Source organism: Neomonachus schauinslandi, chromosome 15, assembly GCF_002201575.2.
Source record: "Neomonachus schauinslandi chromosome 15, ASM220157v2, whole genome shotgun sequence".
NCBI classification, from domain to species: domain Eukaryota; kingdom Metazoa; phylum Chordata; class Mammalia; order Carnivora; family Phocidae; genus Neomonachus; species Neomonachus schauinslandi.
Window position 1 is genome coordinate 6,701,490 of NC_058417.1, and position 23,293 is coordinate 6,724,782.

The 23,293-nt window shown below is 46.8% G+C and overlaps 1 protein-coding gene across 2 annotated transcripts in view; it reads left to right on the forward strand.

The window, feature by feature from the left end:
- The first annotated feature begins 869 nt into the window (after positions 1 to 869).
- The window catches only part of ARHGAP44 (Rho GTPase activating protein 44), a 164,395-nt gene continuing 141,971 nt past the window's right edge, over positions 870 to 23,293 (forward strand). For both annotated transcript variants that reach the window (XM_044921776.1, XM_021694847.1), the window contains exon 1: positions 870 to 1,023. In XM_044921776.1, the coding sequence (XP_044777711.1) occupies positions 971 to 1,023 (53 nt within the window). In that variant the 5' untranslated portion in view covers positions 870 to 970. The remainder of the gene's footprint in view (positions 1,024 to 23,293) is intronic.

Consider the following 23,293-nt stretch of genomic DNA (forward strand, 5'->3'; position numbering starts at 1 on the left):
TGTTCCAGGCCTGCCACAGCTGATGACCCTTGGTCCCCCGGAGGTGCAAGGGAAATGGGTACAGTTATGAGGCTGGAATCTAAGTCATACAAGAAAGTTGCCTCAGTCAGTCTGGTTCCATAGGCACGGTAGGTAACACTATTCTTACACCCTTCTTCTATTTTGGCTCTGGTTACCTCTTGTGTTTGGTAAAAATTAAGGACGGAACTTCTGGGATGCATGCTATGCTCGGTCAGGCCCTGGGCCCGAAGCTTAACTGGGCACCTCAACAAGTATCAGGTGGCCTTATGCAATTTTATGAGCCACGTACCCGCCTGCATAAATCTCCTTCCTGTGAATTCAAAACAGCCATGCCTCACATTCACTTAAAATACAATGGAAGACAGATGCTCACTTTCCTTCTTTGCTGTTGTAGTCTTGGTTCCACTTTGCTATTGTTAAAGCATCGAAACCTTTCCCTTCCTGGAGTGCTACAGTGCAAAGCATTCCGCCCCACTCGCCCGCCCGCCGAGCACCTCGGTCCTTGCAAACTTTGCACGCGGAAAGGTGGGCAGCGGGGCGCAGGACTACAAGTCCCAGAATGCACGGCGCCCGCCGCACAGGCGCAGCTGGGACCACCCGGCCAGCCGGCCAGCAGCCTGCGGAGACTCCCGGGTCCCCGCGCCGGAGAGGGGCTGGGGGCAGGCGGCCGGGCGGACCTGGCCGGCGCCGAGGGCGGCCGCGGGCGTCACCATGCAGGCGCGGCGGCGCGCGTGAGGAGGATGCGGCAGCGGGCGCCGCGGCGGGCGCAGGAGTAGGCGGCGGTGCCCTGGGGAGGGAGCCGCGCGCGCGGGCCAGACGGCTCCCGGAGGCTCCGCAGTGCCGCCGCCGCCGCCCGGGAGGCTCCGCGCGGGAGCCATGTAACCTGCGGCGGGCTCCGGGCTGCTCCGTCCTTGCCCAGCTCCCGGGCCAGCGCGGCAGCGGGGCCACGATGAAGAAGCAGTTCAATCGCATGCGCCAGCTGGCCAACCAGACGGTGGGCAGGTAGGTTCCCCGGTGCGCGCCGGCGAGGCTGCCGCCGCCGGGGCGCGCAGGTGATGGAGCCCCCCCCCCCGCCCCGGCCTCCCGGCCTCCCGGCCTCCCGGCCTCCCTGCCTCCCTTCCCTCTTCCTTCCCTCCCTCCCCGCCGTGCCTGCCCCTGCGTCGACCCCTCCGGGACTGCTCGCGGGCGCGACCCCTCCTCTCGGAACTTCCCAGCCCCGGGAGCCCTTCTCTGGCTCTGCCCGCTGCGCCCGGGCTCCGGTTGCCAAGCGCAAAGTGTGACGCATCCTTTACCTGCGTCCCCGGCTGCCCCTTCACCCTGTCCTCCCTGCCTTTCCCCGGGACTCCCCTCTTGCCCCCCACCCCCACCCCGCCCCCGGCCGCCTGGCTTCCTGGAAACAGGTGTTTGCTCCGATTGTGCTGGAGGCAGCCGACCCGCAGTCGCTCTCCGAAGATTCCCTCCCCTGCGCCGAGTTCAGGCTTCCCGGGGGGTCCGGGGGGAAGTGTTGGGCCTGGTCGGCTTGGCAGAGCTGAGCCTGCGCCTCCTGCCGTGTTTGTTTTCTGGGACTATGACTGTACGAGATTCTGGATCTCTTCATTGGCCGGGTTTCTTAAGGCCATAGGTGTTGGAGAGGGGATCTGAAGGGGTGAGGGGGAGAGGGGGCAGGGAAGGTGCTGGTGGAATGGCGCTGTTGTCGGCTTGGTCCTAAGACTGATTTCAGCAGAGGGAGGGAGCCTGCAGAAAGGGAGGTCCAACTCCTCTGGAAGATGAGATAAGCAGAGGATCACAGCCAGGTAGGGGAGGGGAACAGAGAGGCCCTACAGTCAGGAAGAGCCGGGCCCTAGGAAGCTGCAGGACCCAGCCTGCTGTCATTGCCTCGAAAATGGGCTACATCTGGGCTAGTGTCTCCAGGAGCCGCTCTGCAGGGTGCCAACATCTATTAACGTTACATAAGGATTCTGGTGGGTCTCTTCCAAAGCTAGACGTGCTGTGAACACAGGGGTGTTGGGTAGAGGGGATTTTTCATGGAACTTCTGCTCCTGGGGAGGGATTTCCCTTGCTGCTGTTTGGCCGAGGAATTCAGGTGTGCAGTTTTCTAAAGCAAAGTGGAAAGCTGAGAACCCAGCCTTGGTTGCAGTTCAAGAGCAGGCTCCACACATGGAGGGCTCTCCACTAGGTTTATGTGGAAACCAAATACCTTTCTGGGGTAGGTAGTGGAGCCTGGCTGGCATCTGGCAGGGTGGGGGTGGGGACATCCCTGGGGAATAGGGCCGGTGAAACTCCCAGGTAAGCATACTGCCCTAATTCTGGTGGGCATCCGAGGGCAGGGGATGCGGTGGTTTCTTCTGCTTCCAGGGACTCCAGATGGTTTCCAAGTAACAATGTCTAAAATTGACTTGGATTCATTTCCCTTTCCCAAACACATGGGCTTTCACATGAGGGAGAATTTATGAATAGCAGAGTCAGATTAGCCCAGATTTCTGGCATGGTATGGCCACAGATAGATCCTCACGTGGGCTGCTTTTCTGATATGTTGGACACTGAAATAGTGTTTTCCCGTCCTGGTCGTTTAGCAGATGACCGTCGAGCTGACCTGTCTTGAATATCTTGATTTCTTTCTAAAGCGATCAGGAGCCCCCCCCCCACCCACCCCCACCATAAACTGGGATTGCTGGTCCCGCTTGGTCTTGGGGTTTCAGTTCAGTGCTTGAATGGAAATGTGAGCAAGGTGTTCAGGCTTTCTCCCTGGCGCGCCGGAAACCAACCAACTCTTCTTTCTCTTTCCAGGGCGTGTTCCAAAGTGGTGAGATTTATGAGCCTTGGGCATAGAACCTTTTTTTTTTTTTTTTAAACCCTCCTCCACAGAGGGAATGACCCAGGAAGAGGGGACGCTGGGCTTCAGAATAAGTGAGCTTATTTGAAAGCACATTCTTGGAAGTCCAAGCAACTGGTCACCAAGAGAGTGGTACTTTCCACTTGTTTGTCGGGACTCTGGTGGATGCTGGCGGATGAATGCTGTCTTTATCCGATGGTATCTGTTGTGTTATGCGCCAGGGAAAGTGAGGGCCAGTCCACCCCTGTGTCTCGCTAATACGTATCCGTTTTGATGACCTTTAGAGTGAACTTTTTAAAGCAAAAATCAGTTCATGTTTCTTTGCTGCTTAAGAGTTTCCAGTGGCATCTCCTTGCACTTAGCATCCCAGATCTTTCCGGGGGCCTGTCAGACCTTACCGACTTGACTCCTCCTTGTCTTTCCATACGCATTCTGTCCCACCCGCTCTTCATTCACTGTGCCCCAGCCGCAGTGGCCTTCCTTGCCCCAAACACCCCAAGCTCATTTCCGTCTGGGGGCTTTGTTCTTGCTGTTTTCCCCCTTGCGCTGCCCATATGCCTGTTCCTCATCATTCAGGTCTTAGCTCAGAGGCCTTCGAGAGGCCACCCTCCACCATTCACTGTCTAACCCCTCATCCTGTTCAAGGTTGTCACCGTGCCCCTCGCTCTGAAATGCTCCTAGCTTTCATCTTTTGTTTTCTTGTCTGCCTCCAATAGAATGTATTGACCGCCACTGTATGGTGTCTATAGCCCAATGCCTTGTAGACAGTTGATGCTCAATTCATGCTTATTGAAAAGATTAAAACTGTTCACTGTAGCGTCCACAGTAAATAAAAGGGTAAATTAAAGGGACAGCATTTACTTTGACTTCCTGAGACTGCAGTGAGGCAGGAGGTTAGCATTGCTTTTTAATTTCTTGAATCCGGAGAAGCCGTCGGATTGAATGTTTGGGTTGCTTTATGGAGTTGCTTTGGTAAGCCACTGGATTCTTGTCCTTGGGTGTCTGGAAAGTGATGGCTTTCCTGTCTTTGAGGGAAGACAGGCAATAGGTGTGGGGGTCACTCCTCCCCATAGCTCTTTACCCACTTGCCTTCCGAAAATTGTAGGTTCTGGAGTTCTGAATATAGAGCTGCTCGGGACTGGCTCCAGTCACTTGAACAGCATAGGAGTATCTGTGCTTCAGTGTCCACCATGGAGTTAGTAGTATTTTCCCCCTAAGTGCTCACATCTGAGTAGAGAGGGCATTCAGTGGCTGTGAAGAGAGTTTATAAAACCCATTGCCTTTAACTGGGAAGAGCTTCATCTCCTCCTGGGTGTGCTTCTCCATTCTCTGCACAGGTTCCTTCTGCTTTGAATTTTCCACTTTCAGTGTCTTCATTTCACTCCGTCCTTTGGGAAGCATTCCCTGGCCCTGCAAGGCTGGGCCCCCATGTGCCTTGGACTGCGTTCCGCACTAGGAAATGCTGAATCAAGAGCGGCTGTAGGCATCTTTGGACAAATGCTATCATCACTGCTGGGTTACATGCATTATGGCGTGCACGCACCCATATGTTCATCCATTTCTTCATTCATTCAGTAAATATTTATTGAATGCTCTGTGCCAGGCACTGCTGGAGTTCAAGAAACATTACAGCACAGAGTAGACAAAATTCCCATTCTCTTGGAATCTGTATTCTAAAGGCATGCTGTTTTTAAGTTGTATTGCAATTTTTTTTTTAAAGATTTTATTTATTTGAGAGAGAGAATGAGAGAGAGAGAGAGCACATGAGAGGGGGGAGGGTCAGAGGGAGAAGCAGACCCCCTGCTGAGCAAGGAGCCCGATGTGGGACTCGATCCTGGGGCTCCAGGATCATGACCTGAGCCGAAGGCAGTCGCTTAACCAACTGAGCCACCCAGGCGCCCTGTATTGCAATTTTTATCTTGTTTATTTTGCCCTCTGGACTTCAGGTTCGTTGTGGGCAGGGACAGCTAACTGCCCTAACACCTGGCATACAGTAGGTTCTCTGAAATTCTTTGACAACCGAATGAATAAGGGAGCCAAAGGTCCAGGTGTTGTGGATCCAGAAGTCGTGCAAAGCAATTCAGAGGCGGGAGAAACTCCTGGGATTAGTTCATGCCTGGTTTATATGCCATTTTGTACCTTCAAGGGCATCCGTTGGTTGCTGGGGTGAGAAGCACCCTGAAAGGCATACCATTTTTCTTGGAAGTGGCACTGGTTTGTGTTGGGTGGAATAAAGCCCTGAGCGGAAATTTAGAGACCCGCTCACTGCAAGAGACAAGAGAAGTGAAACTGGCACCTTGATCTGGTGCAGAGGATATTTCTCCCATCTCCCCCACCCAAGTCTGCACAATGGGGGTCCCAGTAGCCCCCACTTTAGAGGACTGTTATGAGGTTGAAGGGAGGCTGGCTCACATCAAGTGCTGAGCAAATGGTTGATGAAGTTCATTGTCATTTTTCTCTTGTTGCCCACTCAGTCCTCCTGGCCTCTTAAGCATAAAGGGCTTCTTAGATTGTGACGGCCGTTGTCCTGTGGTCGCTCTGAATGGGCACCGTGCCCCTCTGTGACAATGGGTGATGTTCGTGGTGTCTGGGAGTAGGCAAGGAGCAATGGAAGTGCGGGAGGGGGGCATGGACATTCCAAGAGCAGGGCAGTCAGGTTGGATTATTTGGTTTTGGAGGCTCCGAGCTGGGAGCGGAAGACAGAGTTCTGTCTAGAGCCCTGCTTTCCATTCCTAGACTGCTCAGCATGCAGCCCCGGGTGGGCTTGGTTTTTGGTGCACAGCTTGGCTGAGCATCTTTGCCACTATGCAGCTCTCGGGATGGAGGTGCAGCAGGCCGGGCAGACCGAGCTGGATGCTGAGGATGCAGAGCCTCTAGGTTAAAAAAGCCAAGCCGAGGAGCATCTGTTCCTTGAAGGTTTCTCTGAGACACAGCCTTGCCCATCAGCACGCCTCCTAAGAGCCCTGACCCAGTCCATAGGACATCGGGGGCAAAGTCAGAACCGCTTCTAAATTAGTCATCGGAAGGCTTCGTTCCCCACCTATTATGGATGCCCCGTGAGCTGGACCTGCGTCAGACCAACACAGGCCCTGTACGTCCTCCTGTTAGCCAGCCCCATAGGGCTGGGCAGACCCACACTGGTCCCCGCAAGGAGCACCGTGCACGTTTATGAGGTCTCAGCGTGAAGTTTTTCATTCGAGTTTTATGGAAGCTCATGTCTTGCCACCCGCTCTGGTGTATATATGTGAAATAACAGAATGTACTCACCAATTGATGAGCAGGCTAGCAAATCTGGAGAGAATATTCTTTGCGGGCGTCTTCTGAGCTCCTTACTGTGCAGACCTGCCGGCTCTCAGCCTTCTGCTGGGCGGCTCTCAGCAATCCGTGTGAGGCTGGCTGGGCTTCCTGCAGAATGCTGTTACTCCAGACCTGCAAGTCATTGCGAGAGACCTGTTCTCTTCACCAGCAATTAACGACGTCCCCTCCCGCTTCACCTCCACCAAGGAAATGTATCAGTATTCATTAGTATTTTTCAGGGTGGGTGATAAGGACCACTTTTTTTTTTCTTTTGCCTCTAGAGAAGGTGCATCAGCAGCCGTGTGAGTAAAACAGTAATTTAGGGTTGGCCCTTTTCGAGAGGATTAGTAGGCATCCCTCTTATTAATAATGAACAGTGGATTTCAAATGCTATATTGGTAATGACAGCAAATAATAAAATCGTGCTTCAGCTCTGCGTCGAGTCAGGCGTAGGTCAGAGAGAAGGTTGTGGGGAGAGGAGGAGAGCAAGGGGCTCTCTCATTGCATGCTGGGCATCTCAGTACACTGGAACCTGGGACCCCACCGCCCCTGGGAAGCGTGTGGCCATCTAGCAATTTAAAACTATCCTTTCTGTCCGGAAAGCAGATGTTTTTGCTTTCATTTTCCAACTTTAGAGTTTATTTTTAGAGTAAATGTTTATTTTCCCACAGAATTCAATTTACTTTTTTTAACTTTCTTTTTGGTTACATAAATGATATTTGTTTATGGTAGGAAAGTTAGAAACTTATAGATGGGCAAGAAGGAAAAACATGACCAGTAATCTCACTACCTGGGGACCACATTTAATATTTTGAATATCATTTTCTATGTTTTTAATAGGCATGTATTCTTAAAAAAGAGATAGAGACCATATCCTGTCTATTCTTTTGCAATCTGCTTTATCCTCCTGTGTTACATCTTGAATATCACCTTGTTTCAACAACTATTTGTCAACAACTATGTATCTATAGTATAATTTTTCAAAGGTACATAATATTCCACCACAGTCAACCAATTTCCTTTTGCTAATGACGTAGCAAATACTTTTTGTTGGTTTGCTTTCCTAGCATGAAGTCTTAGAAGTGGAATTTCTGGGTCAAAGAGCATGTGAGTTTTTAAGACCACCTGAATGTATATTTTATACATCCAAACATACACACGTGTTATATTTACATCCTCAGCAGAATTGCTAATTTCTTCACCTGTTTATTTTTTTTCTCAGCATTTTTATAAGTGAATGTATTAATCACATATCACAAATATTAATCACAAATATCACAACTTTGTTAATGCATAAATGAAAAACCTCTTTGCTTCTCTTTCAATTTCCAGTGATGCAAGGCATTTTTTAAGTTGACTGGACGTTTCTTCCCTTTTCTGAACTGCCTGCATATGTCTTGCCCATTTTTCTAAAGTCATGTCATAACTGTTTTCCTATTGATTTTTAGGTAATTTTTAATATATTAAGCATATTTATGCTTTCTCATATGCCCACCCATCTCCCTGTAGTTTTTTTGCCTTTTATATTTTGTCTTTTATAATATTTTGTGATCTGAAGTCTATGAATTTATGGTTTGTGCTTAAATATTATGCTTAGGAATGTTTTCCTCAGCCTGAGATTACATAAAAATTCATACGTTTTCATTACCATTTATGTGATTTAATTTTACCATCAGACTTTAAATTCATCAGTCATTAATTTTGGTGTATGACATGACTAGGGTGTCACATCTAGTTTTCCTTTAAAAAAAAAAAAAGTAGGGAGTGCCTGGGTGGCTCAGTCGACTGAGCATCCAACTTGATTTGGGCTCAGGTCAGGATCTCAGGGTCATGGGATCGAGCCCTGCGTAGGGCTCTGCGCTCAATGGGGAGTCTGCTTGGGATTCTTTCTCCCTCTGCCCCTCCCTCCTGTTCGTGTATGCACTCTCTCAAATGAATAAATAAAATCTTTTAGAAACCCCAAGTAGTTACCCTACTATCAACTTGAATAATGTGGTTCAGTCCCACTGTATTGAAGTGTCATCATGTACTAAAAGGTTTCACCTACTTGGATCTGTTTCTAGGATTTCTGATTTGTTCTCTTGACCTGTCAGTTGGCAGAATGTGAGGTAGGCCCACCTGCCCAGGTGAGCAGCGGTGGGTTGATGTCCCATGCTTTGGGTGGGAGGAGCGGTGGAGTTGGTCTGGTTCCCAAATCTCAGCTTCTCCAGGGCAACTCCTTGGCTTGGCAATTAGAACTCAACAGCTTTGCCTGAGGATCTTGTGCCTTTACCACAGCTAATCTACACATTATTCCCTTATAAATTAGAATTGCTTATGTTTCCTTAGCTTTGCTTACCTGTTTATTTTTTTTCCTCGGCATTTTTATAAGTGAATGTATTAAGATGGAGGAGATTGACAATTTTATGTTAGTGAGTATGCTGAGAATTCTTCCCCTGTGGGAATAGGGTATGCTTATTCAAGTCTGTTTATGATCCTATAAAATCGGGTTTGTCTGTTTAAGTCTTGCACAGTTTTGCTTTTGTTTTTAGGTAATTTGTCATTGTCACAACTCTTCTGTTTTGTTTGTTTTTTTTTTTTTTACTCTTTATTGGTGGAATGTAAGAAAGCTATTGATTTTTGTGTAATTGTCTTAACAACCACTGTCCTAAACAATCTCATTAGTTTTAAATACTTTTTACAAAAATTGAGGCTATCGGGGCGCCTGGGTGGCTCAGTTGGTTAAGCAACTGCCTTCGGCTCAGGTCATGATCCTGGAGTCCCGGGATCAAGTCCCGCATCGGGCTCCCTGCTCAGCAGGGAGTCTGCTTCTCCCTCTGACCCTCCCCACTCTCATGCTTTCTCTCTCATTCTCTCTCTCTCAAATAAATAAATAAAATCTTTAAATAAAAAAAAAATTGAGGCTATCAACTTTTCCAGGTAGACATTAATATTTTCTGCAAATAATCATTTTGCTTCTTCCTCACCAGTATTTATACTTATTTTCTTGTCTAATCGCATTGTCTAGGACTTACAGAACAGTGTTAAGTTATTGGGGCAATAAGTAGGCTTCCATGTCTTTTTACTATCCTTCATGGAAATGCATAATAATTGGCTCAAGAGATTTTGTTTTTTAATCACGTTACCTATTACATAATTTTATTCTTTTACTTTGGGTTTTTCTTTGGCGCCAAAGTTAAATTTGATTAAATGTATTCTCATGGTCTTTAAAGATCATCATATCTTTTCCCTTCAACTATATTCACTCAGCAATTTATGCTGTAAATTCGTTATTGAGCACTTACTATGTTCCAGACATTGTTTTCACTGGGGATACACCAGCAATAGAGTTCCTATCCTTGAAGAACTTGTGTTTTATGAGTTTGACCCCCTACAGATTTTCTAATATTGAGCTCTCCTTGTCTCCCTGCAGTCAATCTTATTTGACTATGATTTGTTAATTTTTAAAAATACCGCTAGATTTAATTTGTTGTTGTTTTATTTAGGATTTTGGCATTCAGTATTCATAAATGAGAACATCTGGATTTTTTTTTCTTTTGCTACACCTGCCAAATTTTTATAACCTTGTGAAATGAATTGCCCACTTCCTTCTGTTTCTGGGCAGTGAGTTAAGGAACTAACATGTTCGTTGAAGGTTAGAAACAACTTTTCCAGGACATTTTTTGGAGGTAGATCTTTGACAGGCTTCCCAATTTCTTCATCGGACTATTTACGCTTTCTGTCTTTTCCTGAGTCGTTTTTAGTAACACAGTTTATAGGAAGGCGTTCATTTCATTATGATTTTAAAATTTAATAGAATCTTCTCTGAGTATAGAGTCGTAGCTTCTAATTTGCACTTCTTTCTCTTTCTTCATGCTAATCAGCTTTGCCAGGGGCTTTACTTTCCTCCACATCCCATAGAATCAGCTCTTAGGTTTAATCTTTTCTTTTTAAAAAAAAAAAAAAAATTCTTTCTTGTTAGCTCCTGATCAATGTTTTCTTCTTCTGTGTGTCATAAATTTTGCTTTTTAAAATATTTTTCCCTCTTGATTTCCTTGGGCTGATTTTGTTCTTTAGTCTTTAGTCTTCCGTGTTGTATTTGGGTAGGTTAGGCTCTGCCTAACGTGTGAGCTCTGGAACCTCCGTGGCTGAACTTTGCAGAAATTTATTTTAAGCTCACATGAAATGTGATGTGTGTGTGGGGACTTCCAAGGACCGCTTTCCTCCATGTGTGATTTAGGGATCCAGTCTGCATCCATCCTCCCTCCCCCATGCCTGCACCTCCTTCATCTCAATACATGGCTTTCAATCACTGCTAGAGATGAAGAGAGAATGTAGAGATGCCATACTGGCTTAAATGCTGGGGTCTGGAATTTACAAATGTCACCTGTGTTCATGTTTCATTGGCTAGAACTAGTCACAAAGCCTCCTTGGGGATGACAGGAGATGGGGGCCTCTACCACGGCTGTATAACCAGGAGTATAATCTCTCTCCTCTCCCACTGCCCATCTTTGAACTCCTTCTTGTTCCCCTGTTCCACACAGTGCCCTCTGCCCTGCCCCCTCCACAGTTGTGCCTACCAAAGGTCATTCTTTCTCAACTCTGGATGATTGGAGTTGTTGATTTTCATTGTCCTTTGTAGGAAACTGTGAGATCCTTCAGAGGAGCATCTGAAACCGTGAGATCGTTCAGAGGAGCGTCTTTAGGATAACAGACTTACTGACGTCCACTATTTCTCATGTCAAGATTAATTTTTGATTTTTTTTTTTTAAAGCCCTTCTTACAGTGGGGAGAAGAATAATGAGAACAGAAATTCTCTCTCATCTTGCCACACTGGAATGTCACCTACTTTATGGGATTATTGCCAGGGTTAAATAAGATAATAAATATAATATCCTTGGCATAACCCCTGAGAATAATAAGCACTCAATAAATCATAGGTATTACCACTATCCCTTGCTGTGCTGAAAGTCTCTTTGACATGAGGCATTCATTTTGATTTTTATTTATAGGCTTGAGTACCTGGGAATTACGGCTTGAAATTCATACCCATTTGTCTTACTTTCCCAAATCAAACCCAGTTGTTCTATGTTTAGTCACAAACTTGAAATAATCTGGAGGTATCAATAACGCTCATGGCCTCATTCATTTAATACCCACTATTAGTTATTGTATTACTTGGGGTGGTCTAGGTTATGCCACCATGACAGAAACCCTCCACGTCGCTGCACCTTACAACCCTGGCTGGTGGGGACTGGGAGTAGCCCCCCGAGCACCCAGGCTGCCATAGCTCTGTTCCACACCTGCCTGTCTGATGGCAGAGGCAGTAAATGAGGATGTGGTCAGTCACACCCTGGTTCCTGGTATCTTCTTCTAGAAGTGACATGTCACTTCTACTCACATTTCATTGGCCAAACTAAATCACCTGGCCACACCTCACTTGACATGGGGTGGGCAAAGGCAGTCCTTCATGGACCCAGAAAGAACAGAACCTCAAAAGCCATAGTGATGTCACCTGTAGCCGAGACCTGGGCTTTGTGCTTCATAAGCATTATTTTTATGGACTCATTGCAACATCTGTATGAATTGGGTGCTCTTTATAGCCTTACTTTACAGGTGGGGAATGGAGGCTAGAAGTGGTGGACCAAGAAAGGGACAGAGCCAGATTCAGGCTGGGTCCTAAGTAGGTCAGGTACAAACAAATGTGTCCGCTGGTCTTGCTCTCCCCAACAGTGGATCTCTGTAGCCTCGGGGTCCCTCCAGTTACTTCAGTTTAGGTGGTTTTGCAAATGCTAATTAACTGCTCTTGACTTGAATAAAAATAATGTCACATTCGCTTCAGGTAATGGGTATCTTGTATGTCGCCTTAACCACAGAGAGCATATGATGAAATTTCTGCCAATAGAAAATTCTTCACTTTGTTTCCTTACGGCAGTTCCAGAGAAAGGGTAAGAGAAATGCCCTTTGAAAGTAATTTTCTTTCTTTCTTTCCTTTCCTTTGTTTCCTTTCTTTCCTCCTTCCTTCCTTCCTTCCTTCCTTCCTTCCTTCCTTCCTTCCTTCCTTCCTTCCCTCCCTCCCTCCCTCCCTCCCTCCCTGTGCTCGCTGTGGAAAGAAAGCATTGTGGGTACCCACCAAAGCCCTTACAGACTCCCGCATAACGTAGTAAGCAAAGAGACCTTAAAAAATAAGGAATATGCGAAGCAGACAGAGCTTTTAGCTCTGTCTCCTGGTGTATGTCGCTGTGATTGCAGGCGTATGTGTATACCCACTCGTGGTCATAACTGCTCTTTACTGAGCGTGCCCCGTGACAGACACTTGGTGTGGTGCTTTCCAGACAGTCCTGCTTAATCCTCACACACTCCCAGGGTAGGTTGTGAAGTTTTCCCTGCTTTTTGCAGAGCCTCAGAGCAGGTGCATTGTTGCTGCTGCCTACACTGTTGGGAGTTGAGATTTGCTCCCAGACCCCTGGCTCGGAGGAGGATGTTGTTTATCATTGTACTCTACCAACTGCAGTAGGGGAGAAAGGAGAAAAATGTAAATGTCCAATATTAGTGGAGTGATTAATTGTGGCACATCTATACAATTGTAACAATCTCAGTGTTTTCATAACACTCCAAAAATTTGAGGGCTTGAGAGAAATGCTTGAGATAAGAAAACAGGATACAGAAGTGTATACAGAGTTGAGACTGCACAGTGTTTTAAAAAAAATTGCATAGAAAAGACTGGAAGGAAATCAGGAAAGACTGGAAGGCTTAGCATGGGCTCTTTATCTCTGGGCAGGCTTATGAGTGGTTTGATTTCTTGCTGCTTGTACTTTTAAAAAAAATTCCAAATTCTTTAAACATGCATTTTATATGTTTATTAAAAAAAAAAATCCTCCCAGGACTCAAAAGGGGGCAAAGGTAAAATGTAGCTGGAAGTTCTCATAATGATGTTTTAAGTTCGGGGCCCTGAAAGGTCTAAATAAATATGCTTTAAGTTCTCTTGAGCCTTGGTTTCAGACATGGGAAACTTCTTATCTTTATGCTCTGGAAAGGACATGATGTCAGATCTCATTTTATAGAGTAAAACAGTCTGTCATTAGGAGTGATATGCTAATAGCCTTTTCAGGTTGCTAATTCTAAAGACAGAACGTTTTGAAACTGTCTGCATGACTCGAGACTGAGGACAAGTGGTTCCCCATGGCAGGTTAGGGTTCTCTGGTTGCAGCCCCAGAAATGGACTCGGGCTCATCTAAGCAGAAGAGGAGATTGGGAAGGATGGGGGTAGTCGCGGAATTGGAATGACCAGGGAGTGTTCCTAGAGCAGAGGTCCTTCATTTGTGTTCTTGCCTTGAATCTCTCTCTCTGACTTCCTGCAACACTGGCCAGACTATATTTTTTAATCCATGGACAGAAGAGTGTCCTTTTCCTTTTTTAACAGGTTTTGTTCTGTGGGGGTGGGGTGCGACCGCTAGGACTGTGGGAAATGTGACACACTGTCGGTTCATCTTAGAAATGTACAATCTGCATTTGTATTTAAGGCTCTGAGAAGTTCCACAGTAAGGAAAACTGTTGATCATTTGTATCACTTAGGATGCCTTGAATTATAGTAGCAGGTGTCAGTTCAGAGCAGCTTAAACTATAAGGTAACTGTTTCAGATGACAGGGCATCCAAAGGTAGGGAGAGTCCAGATGCCTTGTGATCAGGGCATCTGCTGTCTTCCATTGCTTTGCCTTCATCTTTGCATTGGCCTCTTCCTCAGATCGGCTTTTTTTTTTTTTTCTGCTCAGAATACAGCTGTTAGCGGAAGCTGAAGTAATCTGCTTCCATGCTTATAAACCAAACAGGAGGCAAGAGAGGTGCCATGGTCTGAATCTTTGTGGAGGGTGAGGGTAGAGCATCGTGAATAGGATTCATGCCCTGATAAGTGGCTCTGGAAAGCTCCTTTGTCCCTTCCACTATGAGAACACCAAGGCACTGAGATGATCCAGAAAACAGCCCCCCACCACATCAGCTGGCATCTGGATCTCGGACTTCCAGCCTCCAGAACTGTGAGAAATCAATTCCTGTTGTTTCTAAGCCACCCCGGTCAGCGGGGTTCTGTTAGCGCAGCCAAAGGAACTAAGACGAAGAGCAACCCACAGGGTTCCAGTCATGGGAGAAGATAAGAGTCCTTTCCTCCAGTCTGAGGCAATTCATTCACATGTGTGCTATTGACCATTAACACAGGTTGGAGGGAAGGGATGCTGATGGGCCTCCAGCCTGGGTCTTTGAATTAGTCACTGGCTGGGGAGGTAGGATTATGAAGACTGGCTTAGAGCCATTTATGAACCTTCCTGGAGTTGGGTGGGGGGAAACTTCTTCTGAGTCAGGAGAGCTTCACAGGGGAGCAACTGATACCTGGACAAAAATCAGACTTGTGTTCGGAAGGGAGAAGGAGCGAAGCATTCTGGGTAGGGTAGGTAGCAGTGTCCACCGTAGCTTGCTCAACCCAGCATTTTGAGTAGGAAAACCATTTTCCGTGAACATCCATTCCTTCAACTAGAGTTTGTAGCACATTATCGCGGGGAATGTTAAGTCAAGAAAGTTTGAATCTTGGGGCGCCTGGGTGGCTCAGTCGGTTAAGCGGCTGCCTTCAGTTTGCCTCTGACAAACAGAAAGGAGAAGCTTGATCAACGGTGAGGAAGATACCGCCAAAGTAAGATTCAAACTTTCTTTTTTTTTTTTTAAAGATTTTATTTATTTGAGGGGCGCCTGGGTGGCTCAGTCGGTTGAGCGACTGCCTTCGGCTCAGGTCATGATCCTGGAGTCCCGAGATCGAGTCCCGCATCGGGCTCCCTGCTGAGCGGGGAATCTGCTTCTCCCTCTGACCCTCTCCTCTCTCATGATCTCCATCTCATTCTCTCTCAAATAAATAAAATCTTTTTTTTTTAAATTCTCTCTCAAATAAATAAAATCTTTTTTTTAAAAAAGATTTTATTTATTTATTTGAGAGAGAGAATGAGATAGAGAGAGAGAGCATGAGAGGGGGGAGGGTCAGAGGGAGAAGCAGACTCCCCGCTCAGCAGGGAGCCCGATGCGGGACTCGATCTCGGGACTCCAGGATCATGACCTGAGCCGAAGGCAGTCGCTCAACCGACTGAGCCACCCAGGCGCCCCTCAAATAAATAAAATCTTTAAAAAAAAAAAAGAAAGTTTGAATCTTACTTTGGCGGTATCTTCCTCACCGTTGATCAAGCTTCTCCTTTCTGTTTGTCAGGACTGTTTTCTTATATTCCAGAGCACTGGTTCATAGTGATGTATAAAACGTGGCACACTATAGTATAGTTACAGTGTTGCATACGTCCGTCTGTTGTCATCTTGTAGTCAGGTAGCCCGCAGATGCCCAGCACAGTGTCTAAAATACGGAAGGGACTCAAGAGCCCTTTGTCAAATTCATGCACATAGCTCAGTGGAGATGTCAGCCCATCCCGCCTCTTCCCACTGTTGCTTCTTCCTTTGTGCATCCACGGCACTGTGCTTGTCCTCTTTTATCCCTTTTTTCACCCTGCTTTGATTCTAGTCGCCTTTGGTTCTGTTTGCCTCACTGGACTGGGAGCTGTATTTACAGGGGCTGGGGCTTACTCTTCTGTGTCCTGTATGTGTTGTCCAAGGTGCTTTGCAAAGAGCAGGAGCCGGTCCTTATCAGGGTGCTGGAAATGAGGCTGCTCAAACAGGTGTCAGAATCTTTAAAAAAAAAAAAAAAAAGACTGATTAGAGAGAGAGTGCGCATGAGCAGGTGAAGGGGCAGAGGGAGGAGAAGCAGACTCCCCGCTGAGCAGAGAGCCCCACATGGGGCTTGATCCCAAGACCCTGGGATCATGACATGAGCCAAAGGCAGACGCTTAACGGACTGAGCCACCCAGGTGCCCCAGAAGGGATTTTTTTTATCATCACAAATTGACGTTTCCCATGCTAAATGTTTAGCTGTAGGCTTATAATCGTGCCTTGGTGATCTCCCAAGATTGTATTCTATTAGCAAAAATAGGACATGGCTTTAGGATTAGTCCTTAATAAAGGTTGCCTTCAATTCAAAAGTATGATTCTCTAATCATACTTACGAGTAGCGAAGACCAATGGACTTATACCCATGCCCCCCTGCATAGTCACATATGCTGGGAGGAATGTGTAAGGCGTGACAACCTAGTGAGTAAAGAAGCCATTCATCGGGGCGCCTGGGTAGCTCAGTCGATTAAGTGTCAGCCTTTGGCTCAGGTCATGACTGCCGAGTCCCGAGCCCCACGTTGAGCTCCCTGCTTAGCAGGGAGTCTGCTTCTCCCTCTCTCTTTCCCTCTGCCCCTGCTCCTTCTTTCTCGCTCTCACTCTTGCTCTCTCTCTCAAATAATAAATAAGTAAATAAATAAAATCTTAAAAAAAAAGGTGGCATTCATCAAACAGATATCTGTTGACCACCTACTGTCACCAGTTGGGTCCTTGGGAAGCAGATACTGAAAATAACATGCACAATGTTTGTTAGGAAGTGCTGTTAGGTTCCGTACCTGTGGAAGAGACGAAAGGAAGTGGGACTAGGGAGAGGAAGTTAGGCTGTGATGTGGACCCAACAAAGGCCTCCGTTGGTTCCATGTTGGGTGCTGGAGCTTGGGTGTCTCCCCAATGTTGTCCTGAGTTGGGGAGAAAGGACTGAGCTCTTACATCTCTGCATTGATTGGTCACTGGAGTTGGGCTTTCCCTGGAAAGCAGTGTCGAGGGGTAGACAGCTGAGGCTGGTCATCTGGCTGCCTTCCCAGCAGCTGGGGAATAAGATCTTCATTCCTGAAGGGGAACAGTGTCTGCTGTTCCTGAGGGGGAACAGTGTCCGCTGTATCTACCATGTGCCATATCTTGTGCTAGAAGCATGAGAGTGGGAAAAACAAGTAAACAAGCCATTACCAGAAGGTGGGGCTTGGACGAGAGGGGAGTTGTTCGTGGAACCAGGAGAACATCACTGGGTTTGACTGGAGTGGGGTTTGGGAGGAAGTCCTGCAAGCTGACACCTGAAGGGAGAGGCACTGTTAGGAAAAGGCAAGTGGAGATGATGTGTATGAATGCCAAGGGATGTAGGGGGTGGCTCCTTCAAGGAAGTAAAGTAAGATCTCTGTGTTTGGAATGTCACTGGGAGTAGGGATGAGGTTTATAAATCAGATGACTCTCTTGCCCAGACAAGGATACCTCTGAGAGTGACTACAGAATTAATAGGGCCAGGGCAGCAGGTAAACACCTGAGCAAACTTTATAATTACCCTACTTCTAAGACATGATTCAGTAGATTGGGATTTTACCTAAGGACCAGGGGTAAATTACTGAGTGATCGTTTGACCTTTCCCCATAGTCTTTGGGTTATGAGCCTGGGTCCTGAGGCTTATATCATGCCTCCATCATGTACAAGTTGCAAAACTATAGGCCAGTCACTGAGGTTTTATAAGCCTCAATTGTGTTATTTGCAAAGTGGAATATTAATAATTCCTGGCTTATGATATTGTTTGAAATGAATTAATACAATAAAGTACTTAAAATAGTTTCTGGGATGGAGCAAACCTCAGAGTGTAAGATGCTGTTGTTGTTACTTTAAACAGAGGAGTAGCAAGGTCAGATTTGGGTTTTGGAATGACGAGTCTGGATGCAGAGTGGAGAACCAAGCGGAGCGGAGCAAACCTGGCTGTTGGTTAGGAGACTAGCTGGTCATCCCAGTGAGATCTTGGGCATCTGGAGCAGATCTGTGGCCATGAGGAGGCGGGATCTGCAGAGGTTCCAGAGATATCGAAGACGTTGACTCAGGGGACCTTGGTAGGACTTGGGGTTGCGGCAGGAAATAAGCTGCTGCTGAGGTTTGGGTTTGGGCCAAGTGGATGTGGATGCCAGTCACTGAGAGGGAGCCCAAGAGAAGGGCACGGGGGAGTCAGTGGGCAGCTGGGATGAGGGGCTGGAGCTTGGGAGAGAGGTCTGGGAGGTGGAGCTGGGAATCCTCAGCAGGTGGGTAGAAATGAAGCTTGGAAATGGGGGGAGCGCTGAGAAGAGCCCAGGGCTGAAGAATGGCCTGGGGGGAGGGGTGGCAGGAAATACTAGATGGGCCAGAAGCAAGGGAAATACATTGGTAGCCCCCATTTTAAGATAGAGTGTTACCCAGAAAGGAAAGCCTTGCTTCACCCATTGTGTTACTTTCCTACGGTTCTATAACAGATTAGCACAAATGAGTGGCTTAAGACCACCCCAAACGATTCTCTGAGTGTTCTAGAGGCCAAAAGGCCAAAATCAAGGTGTGGGCAGGGCCAGGCTCCCTCTGAAGGCTCTCCCGGAGAATCTGTTCCTTGCTGTGGTATAATTAAGAGTATCTCCTCTTTGTCCTTAGTTCTGGGCACAGAGATTTTAAAAAATGCTTGGAATTTCTGGAGTGATAGTTGTGCTTTCTCATGCTAATGAAGTGACTTCGTGGCAGGGCCCCTGCATAGCTTTGGGGTGGGTTCTAGTCACCAGAAAGACCAACCACATAATTAAAGTGTTGGAACTTTGGGCCAGCCCAGCCTCCAGGGAAGTGAGGGGAGGCAGAGTTCTGTGCTGTGGCCAGTGACTTCCTCCTTCATGCCCACATAATGAAACCCTATAGAAAAGCTCTGGGGATTGAAGTTCCGTAGAGCTTCCTAGCTGGGGAGCACACTGATGTGCTGGAGAGGCACCTAGATTCCATGAGGAGAGGTCATGGAAGCTTGACCTAGCTGCCCGGCCCATCCCAGACCTTGCCCTGTGCATGTCTTTCGTTGGGTTATTCCTGAGCTGTGACCTTTATCCATGCACGTAAAATTATACTCCCAAGTATAGTGCTTTTGGTGAGTTCTGTGAGTCGTTCTAATGGGTTATGGGACCTGACTGGGTTGCGGGAAGCGCTGAATTTAGAGCCAGCTAGGCAGATTTATGGATGGTTTGGGGACAGCTGAAACTTGTGACTGGCCTCTGAGGTAGGGGCAGTCCTGGGAAGTACTTTGGCCTTAATGCGTGGGGTCTGTGCTAACCCTGGATGGTTAGTGTCAGGATGGAATCGAATTGTAGGACAACTGGTTGGTATCAGGGAAAAAGTGTCAGGACTTTCTCTTAGCTTCTGGTGTTGCCAACACTCCTTGGGTGTTCTTGGGCTTATAGACACATCCCTCCAGTGTCTGCCTCTGTTACCATGTCTTTCTCTCAGTATGTCTCGTCTCTACTTACAAGGAACCCGGTCATATTGGATTAAGGTCCACCTACTTGAGTACAACCTCATCATACCTCTATCTGTAAGAACCCCGTTTCCAGCTAAGGTCACATTCTGAGGTTCCTGTGGTTAAGACTTCATCCTATCTTCTCAGGGGATGACACACTTCAACCCACAACACCCACGAAGCACACATTTCTCATTGCACAAGCACTACTTTTTTTCCCTCTGCTTTGTGCCAAGCACGGTGGTGTGAGGGTCTTGAGGCCAAGAGAGATAAGTCAGTCAGATAATCTTGCCCTCAAGGGCCTTTACTCCAGTAGGGAAAATAAGACAGAACATATTGTGACGATTTGAGGCTGGTTTTTATGAATACCCTAAGATGGTATGAAATGTCAGAATGATTGGGACGATGGGACAGTCACTTACGGCTTCAGTCGTAAATCAGGGTTCAAGAAGCAAAAAGTGGTGTAAGTTGGACCCTGGAAGGAAGCACGGGGTTCTGACAGAAGGAGATGAGGGAATGATGGAAATGAAGATTTAAGGTAGCGAAGTGCACACACAAATCTAAGATATTAATCTGGATGCATATAGAATGTATTCTTCACAACATTATTAACTCATTAGTTAGGTTAAGAGACATGTACAGACAAAACACTGTGTGAATCAAATCTAAATGCACCAATATGCAGCCATCTGCATGATACACCAACAAAAGCAAAGAACAAGATGCAGAACACCTCGTGTGGTATTCGACCTGATTTTTTAGTGTATGGTAGGTGATTAGGCTCCTAAGTACTCACAGTTACCATGCTTGTAAATGCATACAGTGTCTCTGGAAGACTATTAAAAAGTTGCCAACAGTACCTCTTGGTAATTTGGGAACAGAAGACAGAGGGAGACTGCATTTCTCCGAGCACTTGTGAGCCAGTCTTAACTCTTTTTCAAAACAAGTTACTCTTTTAACGGACCTTGCTTTTGCATTTTGAAATACCTTACTTCTCTTAATAGAAGCCACAGACTTGACGAGTCACGGCCATAACTGTGTTCTAGAATATTCTCTGTGTATCTGGAGTATTGGTTTTCTCGATCCACTCGTTACACAGCGGCAGTTTTCATGCAAACAGACCTGGGCCCGTGGGCTCAATGGACAGTTAGGCTTCCTTACCTGTCACTGTTGACCAAGGCTGTGGTCACATCTCTGTGCTGCTGTGCACCTTTCTGCTCACTCTCTCTTGTGATGGGAATTTGCTTTGCACGCCATAAGGACCTGCAGAAACCAACATGCACAGTTCAGCATGCACAAAAGCATGGTCACGGGAAGGTGGGCCCTCCTCCACCAAGACCCTCCTGTGGACAAGTTTGTCCCAGAATGCCACAGAGAAGCTGACGTTTCTCCTGGTCCAGGTGACTGAGGGTGTCAGTATGGAATGGGGCTCACTCACTCAAATCACTCCTGTCCATGGCTCACAAGCATCTGGACCTCAGGTCTTTGGTGTCACGTTTTGGGATTTCTCCTCAACATTCAGAAGGGCAGTTGCTTCCTTCTCTGTCAGAGTTACTGACTGCATTTTATGCCCACTGTGGAGCCCAACATGGGGCTTGAACTCATGACCCCGAGATCAAGACCTGAGCTGAGATCAAGAGTCAGACGTTTAACTGACTGAACCACACAGGCGCCCCTGCATTTTGTATTTTTATTGCTGCTAAAAGTATAGTTATCTAGACAGTGTTTGTTAGGCTTTTAATGCCCTTTTTGATAAGCCTAATATCTGTAGAGTGCACCACCTCACTGGGGTCTTTCAGATCCTGATACACCCTCTCTTGAATGGGGGTGGGGCATGCCAAGTCACACACCCAATCCTGTCATTGTGCATAAACCTACAAAGATTGTTTTATAACTTTTCTGTACCTTGAGCAGCTACAGAGGCTGGAGTGAAAAACAAGGAAGTTCATATGTAAATATGAATATGTGCACATACATGTGCATATTAATTCTTCATTTCCATCTGGTATGCTCCTCCAGCTTGGTACCCTTCCTGCTTTCTGTATTCCTTTATTATGTCCCGCTCTTTCCTTATTTTTACTTTTGATTTCTTCTTTCTCTTTACCTTTTTTTTTTTTTTTTTTTTAAAGACCTCCTTTACTTTCCACAAATCTTAAAGTGGTAGATATCCTAAATCACGGTTAACCATCAGGGTCAGATTGTTGTTAGAAAGCCATTCAGGGCGCCTGGGTGGCTCAGTTGGTTAAGCGACTGCCTTTGGCTCAGGTCATGATCCTGGAGTCCCGGGATCGAGTCCCACATTGGGCTCCCTGCTCAGCAGGGAGTCTGCTTCTCCCTCTGACCCACCTCCCTCTCATGCTGTCTCTCATTCTCTCTCTCGCAAATAAATTAAAAAAAAAAAAAAAAAGAAAGCCATTCAACTTCCTTCCCCACCCCACCTACCCCTACTGCATTGGAAACCCTGGTTGTGTTTCCAACGAAACCCTTCCCACCTGGCCTTACTCTGCATCTCCTGGTTTTACAGAAAAGTGAGGATAAAGGACTCTGCTGCAGGTTGTTCTTTGATTTTTTTTTTTTAAAGATTTTATTTATTTGAGAGAGAGAGAGAATGAGAGAGAGCAAGCACATGGGGGGGGGGTCAGAGGGAGAGGCAGACTCCCCGCGGAGCAGGGAGCCCGATGCGGGACTCGATCCAGGGACTCCAGGATCATGACCTGAGCCGAAGGCAGTCGCTTAACCAACTGAGCCACCCAGGCGCCCCTGTTCTTTGATTTTTAAGAAGATTGTTGTCCTGCCTGTCTTGATTGTCCCCAGTCTCCTTGGATTCTGTGGAATATAATAGAGGAGGGAGGAGAAGCAGTGCTCCCTTAGTGGTTATCCTCGAGGCATTTAGAATGTGCCTGTTGTGTTTCCTTGCAAACACACCCCCCCCTTATATCTATTCTGTGAGAGAAATAGGCAGTTTCCCCTCCTATTCAATAAATGTTTATTATGTTCAATATTGAGAAAAATACAGAAATAGTCCTGATGGGGTAGATTCGTCTAGAAGGATTAGCAAGAGAATGTAAGCATGCAACCAAGAGGTGCTGAGTCAAAGGTCAGAAAGATTTGGAGTGGGAGAGTGGAATGATCACGAGGACAATGATAAATGTGTAAACTCAGTGCAGTGGGAGCCCCCTTGACTCCGTTTTATAGGAGCACAGACTAGTCAAGAGAAGGTAAGAGATTTGCCCAAGTTTGGCACAGTAGAACCCAGTTGAATCCAGGCACTGCCCAGTCCCGAACTGGCCATGGCCAGATACAAAGAACGCCAGAACGCTCTGAAATTCTCTTTCCTTTTGTTGCTTGAGAAGCGTCCTGGAGGAGGTGCAACTTGAAAGGGAGCCTTTGAGAGTAGTTCAGAGTTAAATAGGAAGAAGAGCAGACAGTCCGTAGGAAGGAGACCAAGCATGCGCAGGTGGGAGTGGATGTTGTTTGCACAGTGAGTGGGAATAGGGGCACTTTGTAGAAGGGAGTGTGTGTTGTGGAGCTTGGTGGAAAGTCAGGTACTGGGGGAGACTGGCATTAGGGAGCCATGGAAGTGAAGCCCAGGCATTGAGAATGTGGTCTGTTAGGCAATGAGGAGTTACTGCAGGCCCTCGAAAAGCAGAAATGGGGTTACTAGGTACGGTTGTCTTTGGAACAGCATGTTAGCTGCTGTGTATGGGTAGATTGAAAAGGGGGCAGCCTAGAATGTAGGAGGCCAACAAAGAGAGTAGAAGGCAAATCTGGTTGAGCCTCTGGATTTTTAGGCAGATTTGGGCAGCTGGGTAATGGTTTTCTTTGTCACCGAACGTCTTTGATTCATCCTAAGCTGTGTGTTTGAGCAAGGAACACAACCTTCTCCAACTGAGAAGGTATAAAAGTAACCATACAGCCCTTAGCTAAAACTGCTGCATAAGCATTTAGGCTAAAA